Source organism: Rhinatrema bivittatum, chromosome 1 (assembly GCF_901001135.1).
Source record: "Rhinatrema bivittatum chromosome 1, aRhiBiv1.1, whole genome shotgun sequence".
Taxonomy (NCBI): Eukaryota; Metazoa; Chordata; class Amphibia; order Gymnophiona; family Rhinatrematidae; genus Rhinatrema; species Rhinatrema bivittatum.
Genome location: NC_042615.1, coordinates 750,303,065 through 750,324,453, shown reverse-complemented (window position 1 = coordinate 750,324,453; position 21,389 = coordinate 750,303,065). Strand labels below are relative to the sequence as shown.

The 21,389-nt window shown below is 40.4% G+C and overlaps 1 protein-coding gene across 2 annotated transcripts in view; it reads right to left on the bottom strand.

Moving 5' to 3' along the window:
• NUP155 (nucleoporin 155) overlaps window positions 1-21,389 on the bottom strand; it is a 304,350-nt gene that overhangs the window by 264,564 nt on the left and 18,397 nt on the right. For both annotated transcript variants that reach the window (XM_029578544.1, XM_029578554.1), the window contains exons 3-6: window positions 14,134-14,230; window positions 6,493-6,563; window positions 5,632-5,724; window positions 4,732-4,898 (exon numbers count right to left, since the gene is read on the bottom strand). In XM_029578544.1, coding sequence (XP_029434404.1) covers window positions 4,732-4,898; window positions 5,632-5,724; window positions 6,493-6,563; window positions 14,134-14,230 — 428 coding nt within the window. The remainder of the gene's footprint in view (window positions 1-4,731; window positions 4,899-5,631; window positions 5,725-6,492; window positions 6,564-14,133; window positions 14,231-21,389) is intronic.

Below are 21,389 nucleotides of genomic sequence, written 5' to 3'. Positions count from 1 at the left end.
TTGGTCCACCAAGGTGAGAGATATAACATATATACTGTATATACTTTTTTTTTTTTTTAAACAGGATGAAGCAGATATGAAATTAAACCATTTGGCTAGTAGATCTACAGAGTTGATGAGTTTTAGATAACAGAGGAGGTATTAAATGGATGGTTTCAATATGCATTGAAATCTTCTGCCTCAAATTATTACAGAGAACACAATTTAAACTTTTACATAGTAATGACAGCAGAAAAAGACCAGAATGGTCTATCTAGTCTGCCCAGCAAGCTTCCCAAGGTAGTGACTGCTCCCAAGGTAGTAACTGCTTTTACAGAGGTATTACTCCTAAAGTTATCAGTAATGGGTATTAAAGACTTAGCAAGTATAAAAAGATAGATAATATAAAATCAAGGCTCAAAATTATGCTCCAGCTAAAGAAATTTTGGATTCAAATATTAAAAAAGATTAAAGAAATAACTAAGGTACAGCAGCAATGGCACCTAGAACTACTGTAATGGGAGAACTGGTCCCACAGTTTGAGCTTTCAAAGATGAAAAAAGTTTGTTTTTTGTTTGTTTTTAACTTTGCAGTATTAGTGGGGGAAAAAGGCTATTTTAATTGATTGGACAAAAGAATCTGTAGTATTGATTAATGCTTAACTAGATGGAAATGAAAAGAATTACCGGTAGTTTAAACTGGGAATATGATGAAAGCAAAAAGGAAAGAAAAATGTGGATGTGTGGAGTAGTTTTTGTGCTATTTTCCTGAAAATATAAAAGACATGTTGAGAGAAATTGTTAATTATTTGGAAGTATGTATAAAGAAGTAGGTAGAGAAATAGTATAAATACATTGTATAAATTCTGATAGAAACAATGGATTTCTATTTGCAAACATTCCTTCTCCATTTGACTCTAATTGAAGTTATATTATTGAATATTTAACTTCCTTCTAATTTTAAAAAAGTGTACAATGAATAGAATAATAATTTAGCTTACGCGTATAAGGCAAGTAAATTACTTGAGTGCATGAGAAAGCTATCTGAAAAATAATGCATACAAAGAAAAATCTCACTATAGACAATGACAGAACTACTGTATATAAACACTTCAAAATACAAAATTCAGCTTCATAATCTGGGAGAGAAATAAGGATCAGGAAGCATTTCAGAGAACGCCAACCTGGAGGTTCTGGATTTTAGGTTCCTACCTAAAATCCTAAATTTGGTTTCCAGAACCTCTCTCCCACATATTCCTATGTCTCTGGTGCCCACATGTACCACGACTGCCGGCTCCTCTCCAGCACTGTCATGATTTTTCTCTAATAGGATGTCTTCCAAGATCTAAGAAGCCATTGCATTACATAAATATAGAGCACAGCACAGCACATCAAGGGAAATTCTAGGACAGCTGTAGCCTTCTCACCTTTGCAGACAAAAATCTTATTTCATCAGGTATAAAACCAAGCTGAGTGATACCTGCAGAGATACCGCATTAATCTTTACTTCAGAATAGAAACTGTGTCCTCCAATGGATCCTTGATCATAAACCAAGAGTAGTGAGGGCATAAAAACACACACAACATGGTCTGAATACACTGCATCACAAATCACTCAGCATCTCTTTGTTTAGAATGGCCAACAGAAAAACGAGATACCAAGAATTGGAAATTCGGATTGGTTCTGCATGTGTACAGGCGTACCACAATGTTCACCTCTGTCAGTCCAGCTATTTAATACCTGTTTAGTACCTGTTGCCAACTGTTGGCTAACATTTGTGAGGGGTTTCATCTCTATGCAGACATACAATTTTACATTCTTTTGGCCTCCATCTTTCTAATCTCTCTTTGTTTGAATGCCATTAGGTGCTGACATACCCATAAACTTTCACTGAACTTGTCAAAAACTTAAAATTTTAGTGATCCAGTGCAGTCATACAATACCAGTTCCGTCAACTGGTGATGGCACAAATCTACCAATTGTGACAAAAACACGAAGCCTAGGAGTCATAATTGATTCTAACTTGTTTTTTATTCTGCAAGTAAAACTATTGTTAGATCTTGTTTTTACAAACTGCGACTTCTATGGGATTTTAAACCATTACTAATACTTGGAAATTTTCATGTGGTTGTTCATGCCTTGCTAATGATGAAGCTAGACTACTGTAATTCCATCTTTCTGGGCCTACCAGCATCTACTCTGAAGCAATTGCAACGTTTGCAGAATTCTTCAGCCTGTTTAATTACAGGATATAATAGAGATCATACTTCTCCAGTACTGTACAACCTCCACTGGCTTCGAATTCAGTGGAGGGTTAAATACAAAATGTGTTACTTCATAAGCTATTTGCCATTAACTCGCTCCCTTGGATTAACGCTGTGCTGTGGACATACAATCTGAATAGGGTCCTTCATTCCTCATAGTGAGCTTTTCTAGATGTGCCTACGGCTCAAAGTAGACTTGTGGTGGGAAAATGTGCCTTCTCAATAGTTGCTCTGAAATTTTGGAATTCTCAGCCTCAGGAGCTAAAATTAATGGACTGTACGAAGACATTTTCAAGTTCATTAAAAATATTTGTATTCAGGCAAGCTTTTCCTTAAATATGAACTAGTGACACTTTGACATGGTAAAGATTTTCTTTTTAATTAGAATAGTTTTTTTTGTTTAGCATGTTTAATATATTGTGTATGTTCTTTTGTAAATTGCCTGGGGCCCAGGGTATTGGCAGTGTACAATTAGCTAAATAAATCCCAGTACATTATGGGACATACTTTAAAAGGAAATCACATCATAACGCCATGAATAATCAGCTGGCAGAAAAGTCTGGAAGGGTAAAGCTTTGGAAAAAAAAAAAAAGTTCCACTTTCCAGTTCCTGTCTTTATAGAGACACACTAAGTCAGTGGCTCCCATCCTGGGGTCCGCCAGACCATAACAGGCAATCCATGGGCTGCACTGCAAAGAGGAAAGCGCAGTCAGATCCTAACATTCTATACCAACATTACTAGAGGGATATGATCTCCATAAAACCTAAATTGGATTTATCGCCAAGAAAATGTATAATGTATCATATCACTGCATTTGAAGATATTGATACTAAAGGAAAATTGGTTCTTACCTGCAAATTTTCGTTCCTGTAATACCACAGGTGATTTCTACCCTTCTCCAGATGGGAAGACCCTCTACCTCTGTAGCGTATGCCAGGGTCTGAAGGGTCTGAGTCCTGGTGTCTGCAGTGCCGGCTAGATCCCCTATCCGTGGATATGCCCCATATTTTATCCTTTTTGCAGGACGGGTTGTCTAAGGGCTTGGTCTATAACTCACTCCGCGTACAGGTATCTGAAGGTGGGTTCCCTTAGGAGCAAGGGGCAAGGGAGGTAGTTAGCCTCCCATCCTGATGTGGTTCAGTTTCTGAAAGGTGTGAAGCATTTGCGACCACCAGTTCGGAAATTGTGTCCAGATTGGAGCCTCAATTTGGTTCTTCGGGTTCTCTGTGGAGCACCCTTTGAACCTTTGAGAAGGGCGATGTTGAAGGATCTGACACTGAAGACAGTGTTTCTGGTGGCAATTTGCTCGGCCAGGCAAATTTCGGAGTTACAGGCTCTATCATGCAGAGACCCGTTTCTGCATATTTCTAATGATGGGGTTACATTGCGAACAGTTCCCTCCTTTTTACCGAAGGTGGTGTCCTCTTTCTATGTTAATCAGATAGTAGATCTCCCAGCCTTCACAGAGTGGTCCAGGAATTCCCCTGAGGAGAGGGAACTGCATCTCTTGGATGTATGTCGGATTATCTTACTTTATCTGGAAGTCACTAATTCTTTTCGACGCTCAAATCATTTTTTTGTGTTTGGAGGAGCAAAGAAAGGTGATAAGTACTCGAAGGCCACGATTGCATGGTGGCTTAGGGAAGCTATTTGCTCTGCATATATTTGTAAGGGTCGTAAGCTTCCAGAGGGGCTGAAAGCACATTCTACTAGGGCGCAAGCAACTTCTTGGGCAGAGCATCAATTGTTTTCTCCCCAGGAGATTTACAGAGCATTGGTGAGATCTTCACTTCACACTTTCACCAGACATTACCAGTTGGACATGCGCGCACAGCAGGCTGCACCTTTTGGTGAGAGTGTGTTGCGCACGCTACGTCCCACTTGTCTGGACTGATTCTGGGTATGTACAGGAAAGGAAAATTGGTTCTTACCTGCTAATTTTTGTTTCTGCAATCCCACACATCAGTCCAGAGACCCTCCCTGTCACTGTCGATGTAATATAGTCGGAAGAGTTTTTGTACTTAATGTTTGTGTTTCTGGAGATGACAGAGGCTCCAGGGTAGGGGGTTCCAGCCCTGCTTTACCTGTTCACACTAGATGGGGATTTGTAGCTTCTAATTCTTTGGCTTGGGTACAGTTCAATACTGAGGGACTGCAGATGGCACTCTGTTATGTAGCAGTGCCTCAAGGTTTTGTTTCTGACTCCATCTACTGGTAGGGATGCATAATTCACTTGTCTGGACTGATCTGCGTATGTACAGGAAAGTAAAGCTTTATTAGTTGAAACATCAAATCCAATCTGAAGAGCAGCTATTGAAGCAGATGCTGCCTGCCTGTACAGAATGAACCCCTGGATTGTAGTGAGTGAGTCAGGAAACAGCAACTCGAGAAGTGGACTCCCCCTTGCTGAGGAAGTAGCCAGGAGAGGGGCTACATATAAAATTTACCATTCAAGTAACAAAATCTCCATAAAAAGCCTTTCCTCACCTGGTAGGCCACCTCGTACAAACATCCATCCTTTCCAGCCAAGAAAATGCGACCATTATCAGTAGAAGTTATAGTCAGTAGGTAAGTGTTATCAGTAGGAAGTGAATATAAGGGGTCTGGAAGCAGCTGCATTCCACCAGACATGCTGTCATTAAGGTTGCTGGAGCCTAATAAAAACAAGATTACGTTGCCATCAGAAATCTTTTGAAGGAAAACTGCCATTTACACTCCCTCTGTCATTGCAGAAAAACAATGGGGAACAATTATGCAATCTACAGATTTTCATGGTCAAGTTTATATGTAACATTTTCATACACAGTCCAGCCAATATGGGGATTCCTAGTGTTTTATTGGTTGTTGAAAACATACACTGTCTCATTTCACTAATGGGCCGATTCTGTAAAGTGAGCTCAGCCATGCGCACTGTTCAACAAGGGTTTGGTCGCATGTTTTCGATGGGCGTTATTACCCCTTACACTGTAAGGGGTTTAGCGCCTTGAAAATGTGCAGCCAAACGCCCTGAAAACTAATAGCACTCATCACATGCAAATGCATGTTGATGAGGCTATTAGTCAGTCACCCGGGACTCAGAAAGGAAAATATGTGGCCAATCCACACATTTTATGCTCATAAATTAGCACCTGCCCAAGGCATTAACTCATGCCCAAATTTATCTCATGCATATTCATTGTGGATACCCTGAAAACCCGACTGGCTGTGGGGTCCCCAGGACAGGTTTGGGAAGCCCTGGGGTAAGGGCATTCCTGTTGGTTGCAGAAAAGCATGAATAAGTCCTCCTTCAGGATCATTTTGTGTGATCAGAGGAAAGAAATAAAGCTGACAGATGCAAAAATACCCTGAGTAAGATGCTACATACTGCTTTAAAAAAAATCTATATACCTGTTTGCAGACCAGCATAGCTCAGCCCTAAAATCACAATATCAACAGGGGTGGCCAGGACCAGAAGATAATGGATATGAGGCTGGAAAATACCTAGAGAACAAAACACACTTTTGAATAAACTTGAATCTCATGATTATAAGTTTAACTTCTAAGCTTAGTAGAATTATTAGAAATCAGATGTAAGGTTTCTATTAAGAAACAGAAGGGGGTCTCAGTACTGATCTTATATGAACTTCATAAAGATAATAGGATGTCGTCACAGTTCAGTGGTGGATTGGCAAGACTGCAAGTCCTAATTACTTATAATATTATTACTAAATTCAATACATGACAGTTTTTAAAAATATATTTTACTTAGCAACCTCCACTGTTGCTTTTGTGTCTGCTGCTGCTGTGCTATTCCAAAGAAGACACTTAGAATATAAAGCATCAATAAAGAACAGCTTGCTTTGTGGTAGGGATACTAAAAACAGGGGCCACAGACATAAAAACGTAACCACCTTCTTATCCCAAACAAATATGAAAACCTACTCAATAAAATACTTACAATAAGGAAGCAAAGAAATTAAGGAATTAAGGAAACTAATAGAAAATAAAGTCTCAAAAATGTTAACTGATTTTCTAAGTAATTTTCTAAGTAATGCAGAGCACTGCTGCTTTAAGATACTCTTATCTATTACAAAATTCAAAGGGGACTCATTTCAGCAATAGACACACATCGGTAAAGTAAATTATGAATCCATGCTACTACTGGGAAAAAATGTAGCATAAAATAACATTCATAGCTCTGGCAGACTGTTCACTTCATTTTACTAATCAATAAATATACAATTCCTTGCTTAACATGTAGTTTCTTACCAGCCTTTGGTCTCACAAGTCCTACAGAAAGTATTGTTTCACTGAGACCATCAAAATAGGCAAGATCACCCCTGTAAATAAGAATAAGAGTCATAAAAGAAAGTGGCAATTATTTATTTATTTATTTATTTATTTAACTTCTTTTACTATACAGACACTCAAGACCAGGTCTTATCGTACCGGTTTACATTAGAACAAGGGGAAAACCAATTAACATATAGGTGGAAATGAGAAGTTACATTAAAACAGGGAGAGTAAAAACATGGATGTCGGAAGATAGGACAGAATTAAGTAATCAAACAATAAGTTAACAAAATTACAAACTATAAATTAACATAAAAACAATAAATTAGTAATACAGAAACATGGATTATAATCAGCGGAAATATACATGGAAATATATATATATGGGAATATATACAGCGGAAATATACATGGAAATATACATGGTATGTCAAATGGGAGGAGTGGCGGGGGGTGAGGGAAAAGGGTGGGTTGAGGTTGTGAGGGGAAAAGGGAAAAAGGTTGGGTGTGCGGGGAGGGAAAAGGGTGGGTTGGAGGGTGAGAGAGAGTTGGTTAAAATGGAATCCTTCAGCGGTATTATTATCTGGTTATTACACTTCATCTAATGCAAAACTGTCAGTAAACATGCACCTTTCCTACTCATGTCTCAATGTATATTTTTCATCTCTACGATGAACATCAAGTCATTTGAAACTCTCCCATTTAAATGTATCAGAGCTGCTATGAAACTAATTTTATAGTTCACAATTTCCGTTTTTCATAAGCTTTCCTACTGATTTGTTCATGCCACTAGCTGAATATCACAAACATCTAAGAAAATCACTCACAAATGTAATAGATTTTCTCCCTAAAAATGCATGTAAAAGAAAATGATTTGCACATCTACAGATTCTTCTACCCAAACAGGACCCCCAAAGAGAATTACAAAACAAGAACGTAGAAGCAGCCATCATTAGGGTATATGGCTCCATTATAAAAGTTAAAAAGATAAAAAAAAGTAATACTTTCATTACCTATTTACAACAGGGTAAACTGAGGCGCATGGTAGTACAGTGACTTGCCAGATGTCAGAAACAATCAATGCCAGGGGAGAGAGCTGACACTCAGGGGAGCTAAAATCTTCTTTGTGGTCTTGGGCCCTAACCACTACATCACGGGTCCTGTTAAGTATACTTCTCGCAAACAAAAACACAGTGTTGCAGAAAGGATTACCAAAGTGCAATTACAACAAAAATTAGTGCATAAGACCAATGGCAGACAACTTTAGCAAACCACTGAACCTGTGGAAGACCCAAAAATGTTGCCAATATAATCTGTAAAAGCACTAATAGCATCAGATAACTGGCCATTCTCCAGAAATTCCAAGTTCATTAAGAACTTTACAAAGAATATCCCAAAAGGAAGCAGAAAGTACTAGAACATTCTATGCTCTTTGAATAAAAAGGAGGCAGAGAAGACGCTGAACAGGTATGGAAAGCAGGGAACACAAAGGAGATCTAGAAAAAACATTTGCCTGATATTACAATGCCCTAAAATAGGAATTAAAGGAACTTAAACAAATGTTTGGAAATTGGTTAGCTGCTATGACTGTTGGAAATTTATGACAATTTGTTGACATTTATTTTGTGTGTTTATATTCTGCCTATCACAACCAAAAAGTCATTTTTAGCAGATAACAATAGAACATATACATTATTTTATTTAGAACTTTTCTATACCGACATTCAAGTGAATATCACATCGGTTTACAATGAACAGGGGGTAACCAATAACTTTCGTAAATAAGAAATTACATGTAACGAAAGGGGGCTAGAACTGAGGGGAGAAAGGGCTGGAGTAGCAAAGTCAGGTGCATGCGAGGTATGGTAACAAAATCGAATGTTAACACTTGCTTATGCTAAAAATATCCATTATTTATAATATATACAGTATATACAATCTGCAGGGGAGGAGGTAGCTGAGATGTAGCCGGGAAGTAGGGTCTGCAAGGTTAAGTGAAGGCTTGAGAGAAGAGCCAAGTTTTAAGGTTTTTTTGTTGGTTTTTTTTTTTAAGGTTTGGGTACAGTATTCTAGGCGTAGGTAGGGGGCCATAGAATTCCAAAGGGTTGGTCCAGCAATGGACAGGGCCTGTTCTTTGGTGGCTATGTGCTGGGTAAGTTTGGGGGGAGGAATGTAGAGGGTTCCTTTGTAAGCTGTCTCGTGGGTCTGTTAGATACGAGATAGTGTAGGGAGTTATCCAGCCATTGGATGTTTTGGGTTTTGGTTATGAAGGGTTTTGTGGATAATGGTGAGACTGTAGTGGAGGATTCTAAAGCATATTGGGAGCCAGTGGAGGTCCTTCAGCATGGGGGTTATGCGATCTCTTCTGCGTGAGTTGGTAAGGATTCTGGCTGCCACGTTTTGGATCATTTGGAGTGGTTTGATTGAGGTGGCAGGGAGGCCTAGGAGGAGGGTGTTGCAGTAGTCGATTTTGGTGAAAAGTAAGGCTTGGAGGACCGTGCGGAAGTCGTAGGGATGGAGAAGGGGGACTTAATTTTTTTTAGTATGTGGAGTTTGTGGAAACAGTCTTTAGTGGTGTGGTTAACAAATTTTTTTAGGTTAAGATGATTGTCTAAAGTTACTCCAAGGTCTCTGACATGTTGAACCTCCATTGCAGGCGAATCAGGTTGTGGACGGTTATGGTGGTTTGGTGAGATGAGGAGGAGTTCCGTTTTGGTAGTATTGAGGGCAAGGTTGAGGTTAGTGAGGAGGCAGTTGATTGAGGAAAGGCAGTTATCCCAGATCTTGAGGGATTTAGAGATGGATTCTGTAATAGGGATGACGATTTGGACATCGTCCACATAGATATAATGGGTAAGGCCTAGGTCAGCGAGCAATTGGCAAAGGGGAAGTAGGTAGATATTACATAGTGTGGGGAGAGGGAGGAGACTTTGGGACTCCTCATGTAAGGTTTATGGGGTTAGATTCATTGTTTCCAGTTCTAACTTTATAGTTTCTATTGCGGAGGTAGGATTTAAACCAGCTCCAGGCGGTTCCTGTAATGCTGATTTCTGAGAGTGTATCTAGTAGGATATTGTGGTTGATGGTGCGAATGGTGATGAGATGTCAAGTAGAGCAAGGACGAAAGATTGGCCTTTGTCTAATCCTTTAAGGAGGGTGTCAGTGAGTGAAATAAGTAGTGTATCAGTGTTGAAGAATTTATGGAAGCCAAATTGGGAAGGGAAAAAGAGGTTGTTTTTTTCCAAGTGATCCGTGAGTTGGAGGCTCACTACTCTTTCCATACGTTTTGCTACAAAAGGGAGGTTGGAGATTGGCCTAAAATTAGCTGAGTTTGAGGGGTTGAGGTTGGGTTTCTTCAGAATGGGCTTGAGGGTGGTTTATTTGAGAGTATCAGGAACATATCCTTGGGTGAGGGAGCAATTGATATTTGCTAGGGGATGGGAGATTATGTCAGGGATGATTAATAGAGATTTTGTGGGGATAGTGTCGGAGGGGTGTGAGGCGGGCTTCATTTTCTTAAGAAGGGTTTCGATTTCCGAGGGGGCAGTGGTTTCAAAGGAGTCAAGAGTGTATTCGGGAGTGCCTATGCGGTTTGTGGTGGTGGTGTTGATGAGGTGTGGGGATAGTGGTGTCAATCTTAGGAGCAGCTTGGTGATTTTTGTCCTGGAAAAAGACGGCTAATTCGTCACATTTGCTTTTGGTTTCGTAATCTGATATGGGAGGGGGGGCTGTGTTAATGAGGTTGGAGACTAATGCAAAGAGGGCTTTTGCGATGAACTGAAAATAACTCGCAAACATCCAACACCACAATCAAAAAGCTAGTTAATAAAACAGTTCAGAACTCATCAAATGTTTGGCAAAAAAAGCCAGGCCTTTAGTGGTTTATGAAAAACTGTCAAATCAATGATCTGCTTCAATTCATCCGGTAACGAATTTCGGAGAACAAATGTGTACGCAGAAAAAGCATGCTTACAGGAAAATTAGTTCTTACCTGTTAATTTTCGTTCCTGTAGTACCACGGATCAGTCCAGACAGTGGGTTGAGCCTCCTTTCCAGCAGGTGGAGACAGACTAAAACTTGCAGGATGCCCTATATCAGGACAGAGCCTATCCTCTCACCCTTCAGTATAACGTATGTCAAAGCGGAAAACAATAAAACCAAGAATAGGATCAAGCAAGTAAACAAAAGCTCAACGGAGCAACCATAGATTAATGTAGAAGCATAGTATATCTATACGCTCTTGCATAAACTTGGTATAAAATAACCAAGGCTTCCGGTGTAAATGCTCAGTAATCTTGCACCAAGGAAAATATGAAATCTGCAGACCTGCAAGAAAACAAGCTTCGAGAGGACAGAAGACAGACAGGGAAGGGCGTCTAGACTGATCCGTGGTATTACAGGAACGAAAATTAACAGGTAAGAACTAATTTTCCTTTCCTGTACATACCCGGATCAGTCCAGACAGTGGGATGTACCAAAGCTTCCCTAAACTGGGTGGGACCGAGACAGTCCCGCTCGAAGCACTTGCCGCCCAAAGGAACAGAACACCGGAGCGTGTACATCCAGACGGTAGCGCCAAGCAAAAGTGTGCAGAGACGTCCAAGCGGCAGCCCTGCAAATCTCCTGCGGAGAGACAGACTGACTCTCCGCCCAAGAAGTAGCCTGAGAACGCAGAGGGGACCTATGCCTCTCGTCCGGCGAAAACAGTTCCAAGAGAAAGTCGCCCGAGTCATCAGAGGAGGACTCTGAGGTATCATCTTCCCATGGATCATAGGGGGCCTCCTCCTTGCTAAGGTTCCCTGGGGACAGACATGAAGGGTCCCTTCCCAAGCCTCTCAATTTAGGCACAGAGGGTATCAACAGCCACGAGGGCATCAAGGGTACCAACGGCACCATGATCCCCGATGGTCCAGGGGAACCAATGGTCCAGTGGCCGTGGAACTAGTGGCTCTGTGGGCACCATCGGCCGCATACTCTTCCTCCTCCTTGGACCCAAAAATGGGAATCGATCCAGAAGAGAACATCAGTGGCCGCTGGGGCACGGCTGGAACCCCGGGCACTGGTTGTGTCTGTAGTATGCCCAAAAAGGATGACAAGATGCTTGAGCAGGGATGTCGATGGTGGCTCGATACCCCACAGGGCTCGGAGCACCACTAGCTGAACCCTGCGATCCAACTCCTCCTGAAAATCCGTGGAAAATAGGTCGGATTGAGGAGGAGGCATCACCAGAGCCTCCTCGGGGCCTGGAGGAGGCTAAGTGCCCGGCACAGACATCGGTGGGGAATGCCTGGGATTCCCGAGTCTGATAGAGGCCCAAGGCCTGCTCTCCATGGGTCGCTTCGGTGCGGGCATGGCGCCCGCTGGTGCTGTGTAGAGATGGCGACCGATGACTATGCTTTCGAGACTTCCCTCGGTGCTCAGTCCGGTCCTTCCCCGGCTCCAAGGAAGGTGAAGATCCCAATATTTTGGAATGTGTTGACACCGGAGATGGCCTATCTCCGGCCCGTTTCATGAGAGGGTCCCATTGAAGGAGTGGAAAGGGATGGCAAATCTAACAGTTCTCTGCGGCCTCTCAGTGTTGACGCCCTCGATGCCAGAGTGGATGGGTCAGATCTTTTGGACCCAAAAAGCTTCTCCATCTTATCCAGGTGGGCGTGACGGCCTTTGGGGGTCATCTGATCATAAAAAAGAACACCCCCGGACGTCGCGTGATGCCCTCAGGCAGAGAATACAAACCTCATGCGGATAAGTCATGGACATGGTCCACGGGCACTGGGGGTATTGTCGAAAACTGGACAACGCCATAAAAAACAGTTGGCAAATGATCGATGGCCGGCAGTCATCTGAGAGTGACACTCCAGGAATCCACCGCAACAAGGGAGAAATTTACACCTACCACACCTCGGGAAGGAACTGACGCAGAAAAAACGGCCAAAAATCGGAGAAAATACTTTGAAAATGATGTAAAGCAGAGCTCCACTACCACGAGGCAAACACTTTGCGAAAAAAAGATGACTGAAAAAGGGTCCCCGCGTGGTCGCATGGATAGTGGCGTGCCGGGCTCCATCTGTCACCCACATGTGAGGACTATCATCCTACTTGTCCTAGGAGAATGCCATGGTAACTCACCAATCTTATTATTCAAACTTCTGGCATTCACATACATTTCCAAATATTTTTGTGTGTGTACTTTATTATTTGTATTCACAATTTGTATATTAACAGATGATACAGGCATGTAGAGTACACAGATGTGAATGAATCTATCTACATCCATCTGGATTATTTCAGTCTTAACCACAATCTCTCTACTTGGATATTCTAACTTCCCAGTTTTGCAGGTATTTTTTGAAGATACCTTCCTCTGCACCATGCACTTCTGAGCTACGGTATCAGATGTTCCTGTAAAATCTGAGCTGGCTACAGACAGTTTAGATTTAACTGCTTTTTCGCAAGCTTCTCAATCAGAAGTTACCTCTAGGGATATGCTGATGGTGGTTTTTGCTCTTGAACTAGATAAAATTGGATTTTAAGAATGTGTTTTCATGCTAAACAAAATATGTTGCTTAGCTATAAAGAGGCAATATTTCCTGATTTATCCAAATTTATGCAGACATGAAAGTTTCCTAGTTAAAAACAAAATACACACACACAAAAGGTGGTTTCCTTAGGGTCCACCTTTGTGCTTAAATTCCCATATATAAGTGTGAAAAAAGTTAAATAAGAAATATGGATTCTATGAGCCAGAACAATTTTTTTTTTGCAGGTAGAGCTAGGTCCAATACTCTGTCTTTTCCATGTCACACTTATTTAACAGTTTTATATACCGAAGTTCTAGTAACGAAGTTACTAATCAATTCGGTTTACATTATAACAATAAAATTGACAGTATATAGAATAATGTCTTACAGAGAACAGGGAAGATTGAACTTGGAAATAAATAAAATAACTTAATGAAAGCAATAAATAACTTCAACGGAGCAAGGAGAGTACAATTTAAATACAATATAAAATAGGAGAATATATTTTCGGAATTGACTGTGTCGGGCCTGAGGTCGATTGTTGAAACTTGCGCAGTTCTGAATTATTGCTTTAAATCTACTTTATTTTAAAACAAGGTTTTTTTGTTCTTTTTAGGCACTTTCTTTTTTAGGTCTAATCAACAAGATGGAGAGTTGTTTCTAACATTTTGTCCCTTTTTCCTTTTTAATTTAATTTTCCTGTTTCTGACATCTTGTTTTTTCCTTAAACTGTTTAATTACATAAATTAGGGAAATCTATAAATAAAAAATAAAATAAACTTCCATAAATTTATAAAAAATGTAATTAAAAATAAAACTAGTTTTGATAACCATTTATGTTCCTCTTCTAATCTGGTTGCAACTTATTCCTTTATTAAAACCTTATATGAAATGGATGCTTTAAGTCAATAGTAGACACAAACCATAACAAGTTACCAATATTCAAGTTTCAAATGCAAATAGTCTCTCTTGGTATCTCTTTCACTTCTTGGCTTTCTGTGATGACATATGACATCAGTAATTTATCAATTTTAGCAATCTTTCAAAATAAACAGTTTAACATTCTTTTTTAATACTATTTCAGGTATCTACATACCCATCTTCATAGTTCCACATGAAAATGTCACTGTCAATGGTGAGCCAAGCCCTGCTGATCTCTGGAAAGACTCCCATCATACAGTTACACTGCATATCTGTGTGCGCAATGATGTAAGGAGGAAAAAAAGCCCCATTTCTAGCAAGTGTCTCCTCACAGACAGTTAGTACACTGGTGGTCACTGTGCTTGAGAGAGAGCAATTTTTAAGTAATAGGTATATTAAGTGACAGTAAAAACACATGTTGGCTGGTACAAGAAATACCACAATGAAATAGTGATTGAACACTGTGCAGTATTCTGCAGACTCTACAGATTTTTTTTTTTAAATCAAATGTGTAACACCTATGGAGCAGTAAATACCATAAAAAAATTTCAAGGAACACAAAAATCTAGAGACTGGAAATCTGTATGAAAGGCATGTCAATGTTACCTGAAGCAGCTTAGTACTAAAATATAACCCAATAAAACCTCAAGACAAAATTACTATTAAACCATGTACTCCATAATTTGGGTATAATAAAACCCAGTGAATACTTGCTCCCTCCCTATTGGTGTTCCAAAGAACTAAGTTCCCTTACAGCAGCTTCTTGATACAGAAGGGTGGATGGCAGTCACATGGCAATCCTGAAAATACAGAAAAAATAATTTACTTATCAAAAGCATTTACTCTTTTCCAAAGCAAACACTTATACATTTCACAACAGGCTAAAATGAAAAATAGTTGAAACAGCATATGCACAAAATTTGTGAGCAGTATTAGCAATTGAGAAATTTTAAACCATTTTTCTGCGTATGATAAAATGTGTCCAACATATGCATGCAGGAGTGAAAAAATCCAACTACAGTTTGATTCCTGGCACCTTTCAGGCCGTGGAGGTCTGCAGCTATGAACCAGCAACAGAAGAGACGTCACTGCAGCAGTCCATCATAGCTCCCTACTATTGGGTATCTGTTTTGTTTTTTAAATATATATTTTTCCAGCCATATATCCATGTGTTACTTTTCTGGCTGAGTGTGAGGTGACAAAGTTTAGTGGGAAAATGGAGTTTACTCTGAGGGGGGGGGTATTACTAGTGGAGCGCCTCAGGGATCAGTCCTGGGACCAGTTCTTTTCACCATTTTTGTGTGTTACAAAGTGGAGAGGAAAGGCTTGTCTTTCTACCAATTACACCAACATTTGCAACAGGATAAACAGCCAGGAAGATGTGGAAAACATGAGGAAGGATCTAGTGAAGCTGGAGAATGGAATCTAAGATTTGATTCTAAAATATTTAGAGTAATGTATTTATGACGCAAAAATCCAAGGAAGAGGTACAGTAATGGAGGCATAATTCTTCTAAGCACAAAGAAGAGCAGGATCTGATGACTGTATCTGTTGATCTTAAGGTGGCCAAACGATAAAGTGATGGCAAAAGCCAGAGATATGCTTGGTTGCATAGGAGAGGAATGGTCAGCAGATAAATAGGATGAGGTATAATGCCCCTGTATAAGTCCCTAGTGAGACCTCATTTGGTATATTGTGTACAATTCTGGAAATTGCAACTTCAAAAGGATATAAACTAGCTGGAGTTAGTCCAGAGGGAGGCTGCTAAAATAATCAATTGTTGTTGGCCTAAAGCATATGGGGATAGACTTAAAGATCTAAACATGTATATCCCTAGAGGAAAGGTGAGATATAATAGAGATATTTAAATATCTCGAAGGTTTCCATATTCAAGAGGCTAGCCTCTTAACAGAAAAGAGTCTTTAGAACAAGAGGTCATTAGATGAAGGTGAAAGGAGGTAGACTCAAGAGTATCTTAACAAATATTTATTTACAGAGAGTGTAGTGGATGCGTGAATGGCCTCCCGGTGGAGGTGGTGGAGGCAGAAATGGTATCTGAATTTAAGAAAGAATGGGATAAATACAGGGGATCTCTGAGGGAGTGATGGGAATTGTAAGGGTTAGATAATTGGACAGATGGACAGACTAGATGGGCCATATGGTCTTTTTCTGTCACCATGCTTCTGTGGATTAACGGGATGCATCCTAAGATACTATTTCAACATAGCTAACCAAGAGGGTCATTTATCAAAATGAGCTACGGCTTTTTCGCATGCGTTAAGGGCTTATCACATGCGAAAAGCCCTGTTAACGCATGCGATAGCACCATATCGTATGGTGCAATGCAAATTCGGAAAATAGGAGTTAGGGGCGGGGAGTGGGCTGGGTTAGCCTGTCTGTGAAGAGCTATCGCACAGACTTAATGCCAATTTTAACTACACCTTTTTGGATGGCGTTAAGCTGTGCGATAGCTGCCGTGACTGGGCGGTAAGGTTTTATCGCCTTTAGCGATGTCTCCCGCAAAGCCTATTTTAGGTGAATTGAAGCTCCCAGAGCAGAGAGACAGAGAGAGAGCCTGGCCATAATGTCATTCCCCTAGAAAGGTATGTGTACCCCTAAGGTAGGCCCAACCTAGTAACTCGAGGTGAGGTTTAGGTATTAGTGTAGGGGGTTAGGGGCCACTTTGACATTCAAAGTGAGACGTACGAACAGAACAGTGGTCTCTTGTGAAGATTTGATGACCTTCGGAGTGAAGAAACTCACTCCAAGATGAGATTTTATTTATTTATTTATTTATAATTTTTTATATACCGCCGCTCATCAAAGATATCACGTCGGTGTACAATGAACAGGAACTTACGCCGGAGCGTTATACATTTAACAGATTTAACAGATTTAACAGATTTAACTTACGCCGGAGCGTTATACATTTAACAGATTGTACATTTAACAGATTATATATTTAACAAGTTATATATTAAACGAAAGTATGTATATAAATATTTAAATATAATAAAAGTAGAATCTATTAAAAAACACAGAACTATACTTTGGGGGTATATTAGTTGAGGTAAGTTAAACAGAACTAGGGAGCAAAGGGATTCTAGTAAATTGGGGCTGAGGTAAGGGAAAAGGGTTAGGAGGAGATGTAGCAACGGGATTCTAGTAAATTGGGGCTGAGGTAAGGGAAAAGGGTTAAGAGGAGATGTAGTTCTACATTAGATGTAGTAAGAGGGGGGAGAAAGCATTTCAAAAAGTAGTTAATAGCAATTGTAAAGAGAGGTATTTACAGTGGGAACAGAGGTAGGAGAATTAGAGATGGTGTCTAGACAGGGGGAGAAGGGTAGAGAAGGCAGTGAGAAAATGGGAGAGGATCAACATATATATTTCACGTATAGGCATGTGTGAATAACCATGTCTTGAGTTTTTGCTTGAATGTTTTGGGAGATGGCTCAAGGCGCAGTTCAGTGGGCATAGTATTCCATAACAAAGGGCCAGCAAAAGAGAACGCTCGTGCTTTGGTGGAAACATGGTTATATAATTTAGGTGAAGGGGTTTGTAATGTGGCGAGGTATTGATTTCTGGTGGGTTTAATAGAAGATTGAAGTTGTATTGATTTATTAAACCATTTCATTTCAGGATTGTGGAGGGCTTTATGGATAAGTGTTAGAGTCTTGTAGTGTATGCGGGATTGAATGGGGAGCCAGTGTAATTCCTTCAAAACTGGCGTAATATGTTCCTTTGAGTTTGTATTAGTAAGGATACGGGCTGCAGTGTTTTGCAGGATTTGTAAGGGGCGGATGGCATTTTTAGGTAGGCCTAAGAGGAGTGAATTACAATAATCTGTTTTGGAAAACAGCATGGCTTGTAGAACTGTCCGGAAATCAGATGCATGAAGCAAAGGTTTCAATTTTTTGAGTGTATGTAATTTGAAAAAGCACTCTTTAAGGATTGTACTGATAAATTTTTTGAGGGTTATTTGGTCATCAATAATGACTCCTAGGTCTCGGACTTGGTGGGAGAAATGTATGTGCGTTGATGTTATAGGTGAGGTGGGAGAAGCATGTAATGGGGGTGGGAGGAGAAATGATCATGAGTTCAGTTTTAGTGGAATTGAGGGCAAGTTGTAAGGAGGTTAAGAGATTATTGATAGAAGCAAGAGTAGTGTCCCAGATTTCAAGGGCTTTAGATATGGATTCCGTTACTGGAATAAGATTTGTACATCATCAGCGTACAAAAAGTGTGGAAGCTTAAGGTTGGCGAGGAGATGGCAAAGCGGTAGAAGATAGATATTAAAAAGGGTAGATGAGAGTGAAGATCCTTGCGGGACTCCTTGCTTTAAAGGGATTTCTTTAGATAAGTGATTGCCAATTTTGACTTTATAGTTACGGTTGGACAAGTAGGAAGTAAACCAGTTATGAGCAGTACCAGTTATTCCAATCTCATGTAGGCGTTGGAGAAGAACTTGGTGGTTAACGGTATCAAAAGCCGCTGAGATATCTAGAATTACTAGCAGCTGAGGTTGATTTCTATCTAGGCTTTTGAGAAGGTAATCATTCAAGGATAGGAGAAGAGTTTCAGTGCTATGTAATTTGCGAAATCCATATTGTGAGGAAGAGAGGATATGGTGTTCTTCTAAATAGTCACTAAGTTGACGGTTGATAGTTTTTTCTAGGATTTTAGCAATAAATGGGAGGTTAGAAATGGGGCGGTAATTAGCAAGGTCTAATGGGTCTAGCTTAGGTTTTTTTAAAGTGGGTTTAAGGATGGCAAATTTAAGAGAGTTGGGCACTTGCCCAAGTTCGATGGATGCATTGATAATGTTAGAGATAGGGCTGGATATTAGATCAGGGACAGTGAGGAGGAGTTTTGTGGGGATGGTATCAGATGGATGAGATGAGGGTCTGGCTTTTTTGAGTAGGGATTCAATTTCAGTTGTTGCTGTATTTTCAAAGGTTGTTAGCTGAGGTGCAGATTCTTTTGTGTGACAGAGATTATAGGATTGGGGCGTGTGGGAATTGTGTGGGAAGCGTGACATAATATTGTTAATTTTGTCCTGAAAATATGAAGCGAGCTGATCACATTTTATTTTGGCTTCTTCTTCTGGAATGATGTTTGGAGTGAGGTTAGTAAGTGAGGTGACATATTCGAACAGCACTTTTGGATTGAATTGATATTGGTGTATTTTACCTGCGTAGTAGTTCTTTTTAGCATTATTGATCATTTCACTATAGTTTGCAGCGAAGTTTTGTATCGTGCGAGTAGAATTGGTGTGGGTTCTTTACGCCAATTTTTTTCAGCTTTTCTAAGGGCTTGTTTTAAGTCTTTTAGTGTGGGAGTGTACCAGGGTTTTTTGTATTTTCTGAGAGGAGAGTTTTTTTGTAATGAGGGGGCAAATGGTATTAGCAACTGAGAGAGTGTATTCATTCCATGATGTTAAAGCAGTGTCAGCATTTGAAAGATTAAGATTAAGCTGAGTGTTGGATAGAGCAGTGGTGGAGAGCTAGGTGGAGAGAACATGGACAATGTTCTCTCCACCTAGCTTGATGTTACCCAGGTAGAGAGTCCATCAAGCTAGGCCGAGAGAACATTGCCCAAATCTCATCTTGGAATGAGTTCCTCACTCCGAAGGTCATCAAATCTTCACAAGAGACCACTGTTCTGTTCGTACGTCTCACTTTGAATGTCAAAGTGGTCCCTAACCCCCTACACTAATACCTAAATCTCACCTCGAGTTACTAAGTGGGCCTACCATAGGGATACACATACCTATCTAGGGGGATGACATTATGGCCCGTGTCTCCCTCTCTCCCTCCCCCTCCTCTCTCCCCTCCCCCCCCCAGTGGTTGTATGCAGGAATTACAACAGGTCTGGCACCTATTGCAAAGTTGGATGATGTTATCACAATTTGCACTAACTTAGCTCTTTGCATAGGTAATTAGCGCAAGGTGCGATAAACTGAATATTTGCATAAACCATGCCCCTTTTGCTATCACATGCAATACTTACCGCATTTCGATAAATCTAGGTCCAAATTCTTTATGGGTCAGCTAGGTTAAAAAGTGTCAATAGGTATTCTTTGAAGATGAGCAACTGAAGCAGCCATGGCTCTCATTTGATGAGCCTTTACAGAGTCTGACTTGCAGTCCTGCCAAGGTGTAGCAGTGGTGAATGCACTCAACCAGACAGTTGGAGACTACTACTCCTTGAATGTTGGGACATACGAGAAAAGGAGTCAGGAGGTCTTACCATGTGGCTGAGTAAAGCCCTTTTGCCATCCAGAGTATGTAGGGCTTTTTCACCTTCATGCATATGGGGCCTAGGAAAGAAGGTAAGCAATATGATGGATTGATTGATATGGAAAGCTGAAATTGTTGGCAAAAAACTCCAGGAGAGTATGAAAAAATCACCCTGTTTAAGAACTGAATGCACAGAGGATAGTGGATGAGAGCTTGGCGTTTGCTGACTCTCCTAGCTGAAGTCACTGCAATGAGAAAAAACATGTTCCATGTCAAGTACTTCAGAGATGACGACTCCAGTGGCTCAAAGGAAAGCTTCAGCAGTTGAGAAAGGATGATATTCAAGTTCCAAGGAACTGGTGGCTTTTGTACTGAGAGCCTGACATAATATAAACCTTTCATGAAAAGAGATAGTAGATGAGAAGAGAGTGGTTTGCTATCTACTTGAGTATGGTACGCCGTTAATGCGCTGAGGTGTACTTGCACTAAAGAAGTGGTGAGGCCAGGAGTCAGAAAGGTGGACCATGTATTTTTAGGAGGTCCTTAGGGTCACAAGAAAATGCGTCTGTATTTTGCTGACGCCATTTGGAGTACCTAAAAAGGTATAGTTTCTTCTAGTTGAAGGTTTGTTTTTGTTTGTTTTTTTTTTTTTAAAGATGAGATGATTAAGTCCACAATTTCTATAGGTAAGTGAATGTCAGATCAACATCCAAGCTGTGAGGTTGAGCACTGAAAGGTTGGGATAATACAATGTCTCATCTTCCTGACTTAACAACTCAGGGTCCAATCCTAGAGTAAGAAGACTGCTAGAAAGTTATACAAGATCTGTCCAGGCCACACTGGGGCTATAAGGATCAGATGAATGCGGTCCTGAAGAAACATCTGAATATACTTATGAGAAGTAGTAACAGTGTAAAAGAATACACAAGGCTTTGTCCCCAATCGAGAAGGAAAGATTCTTGAGCTAGTCTATGTTCCCTTGGCAAAATTAAACCAATTTATTTTGTGTTCTGCTCTGACGCAAAAAGGTCCACCAATGATAGACTCCATAAGTTGAAGAGTTTGCAAATCGCTGATTGCTGTAGAGAACATTCCTATGATTGAAGCACTCTGCTGAGTCAATCTACCAGCGTGTTGGAGATGCCCAGCAGATTGTAGAACAACTTGATTTCATTTTGCCCAATTTAAAATT